We start from the raw sequence: 4,693 nt of genomic DNA on the forward strand, positions 1-4,693 counted from the left end.
TTGTAGCACTGGAGATACAACCCGGGTGTAATGGTCAATTTCAATGGTCAACTTGATTGTACCAACAAACACCTAAGAAATGAGGGAAGAGCACCTCTGGGTTGAGTTTGTGATGGTGTTTCCACAGACGGTGAGCCCTGAGGGTCTGACCTAATCAGCGGATCATTCCCTTGATGGATTCATAACTGGAGGTATCTCTGGAAAGTGATGAAAGGCAGGAGGAGGTGGGGCTTCACTGCCGGAAGTAAGTCTTGGGAATATGTCCTTGGGGCTGTATTTTGCCCTGGCCACTTTTCTGTCTTGACCACCATGATGTGAACTGCTCTGTTCCATCTCACCTTCTTGTTACCATGATGTTCTGCCCAAGTACGTGGGGCCCAGCCACCACAGACTGAACCTTCTAAACCTGTGAGCTAAAATAAAACCTTCTTCCCTTGGGTTGTTTCTGTCAGGCATTTTGTCACAACAATGAGAAAGCTAATAAAGTTGTGTAATTTTAGCTGTTTGTATTCTTATCCCACATTCCTGTCTATAAAATGTGGTTCATTTCCGAATTCTTTTTAAGCTGGGAGCACTGTAAAAATGCTTTTGATTCCTTCCCACATGCTAGGCAAGGGCTCTGCCACTGAGTCACACCCTGAAAAAAAACCAAGTGTTAAGTTTTAAAAAATATTTTATTCATTATTTTTATTTTGTGTCTATGAGCATATTGCCTCATGTATGTAAGTGCACCCATGTTGTGCAATGCCCACAGAGGTCAGAGAGCATCAGAGTCATCTCTCCAGACCCAAGGATTTAATTTTTTAAAGAACACATAAAGGACCAGTGAAATGGTTCAGTGGGAAAAGGCACTTGCTTTAAGCCTGATGACCTGATTTCTATCCTGGGGACCCACGTGGTGGAAGGAGAGAACCAACCCCTGAATGCTGTTCTCTAAACTGGATACACACATCGTGGCATACTCTCTCTCTCTCTCTCTCTCTCTCTCTTCTCTCTCTCTCTCTCTCACACACACACACACTCTCATACACAGACATACACGTAAATGTAATTTTTCAAAAAGGACACAGAGCTTGACCCTCCCCTTTCCCCCTTCCAAGGTCCACGCCTACCTGGTTCTGACCCATTCCATGGCAGGGGTACAAAATGACTTGCAGTCTGTCGACTTGGTTTTCATTAGGAGGGTTATAGTCAAAGCAGTATCCGTTTAGTCCTTTGTTCTGGAGCTAAGCAAAACTCAAAGGTAGTATTTTGGTCTAGATTTCTGCACATCAAAAGACTCTGCATAAGTCTCGGAAGGAAGAAGGAAAGGAGGAGGGACGACCTACCTTAGGAACCAGCCCAGTGAAAAGAGCCCTGTCCTCCTGCCCAGCTCTTTCTGGTCCTTACAGCACTTTGCCATGATGAACAGCTAATGGGAACTCAGCCTCACTTTAAGGTGACGAACCTGGCCTCAACTCACATCTCACGTTTCAGTCACAGCCTCATTGCTGCACTGGTCCAAACAGTGGGTCATGGCTTTGAACTGAGATTAAACTAAATCAAGCAGAAGATAGAAAAGTTTTTTTTGTTATTATTACTGTTCTTTTGTTTTCTATTTGCTTTTGTTTGGTTGGGTTTGTTTGTTTGGTCTTTTTGAGACAGGGTCTCCCTGTACTCCTGTGGAGGCACGAAACAAGATGGCGCTGAGCAGCTTAGGTAAAGGTGGAGCCAGCTGGCCAGCTTGGCAGGCAACAAAAAGAAAAAGTAGTACTGATTAAAGCTTAGCCAGTAAAGGACGCATGATCACCTCGTGAACACTGAGTTATGCTATGAGAAGGGCCTGCGTGCTAATACGTGACCTCTGAGCTGATTGGATGGCAGCCTCCCCATCTATGCTATGCTTGTGGTCGTTGCCTTTAAATATTGTTCAGCCTTAATAATAAACGAGTTCTAGCTTAAAGCTACTCCCTGTCGTGTCTGATTGTCCTCGGAGAGAAGGGCTGGCAAAACGGGCGGACAGCGCACTTACCCCTCCTCGACCCCCATCGCTGCGGCTTCTTGTTCCTCTCCCCAAGATGAAGGGATTCGGAGACCGAGGCATAGTCCCAGCAGGCCTGGAACTCACAGATCAGCCTGCCTCTGCTTAGTGCTGGCATTAAAGGCTTAAACCACCACTGCCAGCTTTGTTTGTTTGTTTTGAGACAGGGTCTCACTGGGTAGCTCTGGCTGGCCTGGAACTCACTATGTAGACTAGGCTGGCCTCAAACTTACAAAGTTTTTTTTAAATGACTTTAGGGAATTAGTATATTTAATCACACTTCCTTAATAGTGAAATGTATTTGATATACAAATAGAACTGACAGCAATCTTACACTTTATTCTGTATGACACTGCCCATTGTAATGTGTATTACTCTTTAGAATCATTTTAGAATAAAGAAATTTTGTTAATGCTGTTAGAAATGAAGATTCTAAGAAAAAAAAGAATACAGGCATAATATCAAACAGATAAAATCTTAAATGGCTAAGTTTAAATTTGAGGTCATTATTTGTTTCTCAAAAAATGAAGGTCTAAGGCTGAAGCAGCGGCTCAGTGGGTGGGTACTTGCTTTTACAAGCATGAGAGTCAGTTCAAATCCACAGCATACATGTAAAAAGCAAGGTGTGGCTGGCTACACATGCCTGTAACTTCAGCATGGGGTACACAGACCGGTGGATCCTGAGAACTGACTAGCCAGACAGTCTAGCTGAAATGCTCAACTTCCTATTTGGAAGGATGCCCCGTCTCAAGGCAGTAAGGCAGAGAGCAACAGAGGAGGACCCTAGATATCCTGCCCTGGCCTTCTCATGCACGTGCACAGGTATGTACACACACATTCACATGGATTCAACACACACACATACAAAATGTAGGTCCTTTCTGTCTGAGAAATTTTAGAGCTGTGCTATTCCACACAGCAGCCGCTGGCCTCATGGACACTTAGAAAAATTCAAATTGAGATGTGCTATTAAATGTAAAATATAGGCCAGAGTTTGAGACAATGTGGAAAAAAAGGTGGAACACCTTCACATTAACTTTATGTTGGAATAACAGTTCTTGAGATACACTGGGTTAAACAGGAAATTTACATTATTTACTTTGGCTGCTAGACTTTTTAAATGGCAATGTGTGGTTCATGTTATATTTCTGTGGCACAACACAGTCTAGGTAGTAAAAACCTATAGAAGCCAGCATCACCAGAGAGGACAGGGCTTCTGGAAAGAATGGAAGGAAATGCTTAAAACATGCATTGGACATCTCAGCCAGAATTGAACAAGTCAAGTCATGTGATGGGGTCAAAGGTCACAGAAGCTGGAATAAAAGAGATTACTACTGACCAAAGATGGGATAACTTGAATATTAAAAAAAACAAAACAGTGGGGCATGATGGCTCACACCTTTAATCCCAGCAGAGGCAGGCAGCTATCTGTGAGTTCAAGGCCAGCCAGGTCTACATAGTGAGTTCCAGGCTAGCTGGGGCTATAGGGAGACTATCTCAAAAAGACCAAAAAACCCCAAAACCCAAAAAACCAACCAACCAACCAAACAAACAAAAAACTAGACTGTGCTGACTGAATCACATACCATATATATACAGCCTTAGTCTATTTTATGTTGCTATAACACAATACCACAGACTGGCCATCTAACAAAGATGAAAACTTTATTTCCTCACATATCTGAAGCATAGTAAATTCCAGCATCTGATGACCCTCTACAGCAGAGAAGGCAGAAGGGCCAGAGAGGGAGCCCAGCCTTCTGAGCACTCTCCATAGTAGTACTATTGCCTCCCACCACAAACACTGCTGCCTGGAGAGTAGGTTCCCAAGACCTGAAGTGGGGGGGCTGTTTTGATACCTTCATCACAGCAAATATCCATAGTTTACAATGATACTCAAGAAACCTCTCAAAAAGCAAATGAGCCAACAAACCAAAACACAACCCACCAGGTAACGCAAGCAGGAAATGGACGCACTGAGTCTTTGCCTGAAAACTGGTGAGTCGGGGGAAAGCTTGAGAATGGGTTGTTCCTCATCTGAAGTCCATGTATTGCAGTGTGCCTTGGTTAATGGGGGGAATGCTCTTCTTTGCAGAAAGATTCCAGCCATCAGTGTGGAAGAAGTGAAAGGAACAAAACTACCACCATCTGGTGACTCCACTTGAGATAACAGATCTAAGCCATGAGATGGGAGGCCCCCACCCCAGAACCTTCACATGGGCTGCCCAGGCAGTGGCCGCCATGGGAATCCACTGTGCATCCTATTATCTTTTTTCTTTAATCAATTTATTTTTATTTTATATGTATGAGTGTTTTGCCTACATACGTGTAAGTGCAGCTATGTCATGCAGTGCCTGTAGAGGCCAGAAGAGGGCATCAGATCCCCTGGAACTGGAGTTATGGATGGTTGTTAGCTGCCATGCAGGTGCTGGAAACTGAACCCGGGTCTCCTGCAAGAGCAGCCAGCACTTTTATCACTGCGCCATCTCTCCAGCCCATCCTATCATCTTATCACTACAGCAAGACAACCAACCTCATGTGTTCCTCACATGGTACCACAAAATACAAAGCCCTCCCCACAAGTGCTCTTAACAAGGTTGACCCTGACCCTAATCAAACCTTTAGCTCTATTCCCATGGCAAAAAAAAAAAAAAATTGGGGCAGATAACCAGG

The 4,693-nt window shown here is 44.0% G+C and overlaps 1 protein-coding gene across 1 annotated transcript in view; it reads right to left on the reverse strand.

Moving 5' to 3' along the window:
* Positions 1 to 4,693, reverse strand: part of LOC108489985 (polypeptide N-acetylgalactosaminyltransferase 12-like) — a 22,540-nt gene that overhangs the window by 5,027 nt on the left and 12,820 nt on the right. The window contains 1 exon segment of the mRNA XM_008847053.3: positions 1,113 to 1,226. Coding sequence (XP_008845275.2) covers positions 1,113 to 1,226 — 114 coding nt within the window.

The sequence above is a fragment of the Nannospalax galili genome, unplaced genomic scaffold (assembly GCF_000622305.1).
Source record: "Nannospalax galili isolate Female #2095 unplaced genomic scaffold, S.galili_v1.0 scaffold2643, whole genome shotgun sequence".
Taxonomy (NCBI): Eukaryota; Metazoa; Chordata; class Mammalia; order Rodentia; family Spalacidae; genus Nannospalax; species Nannospalax galili.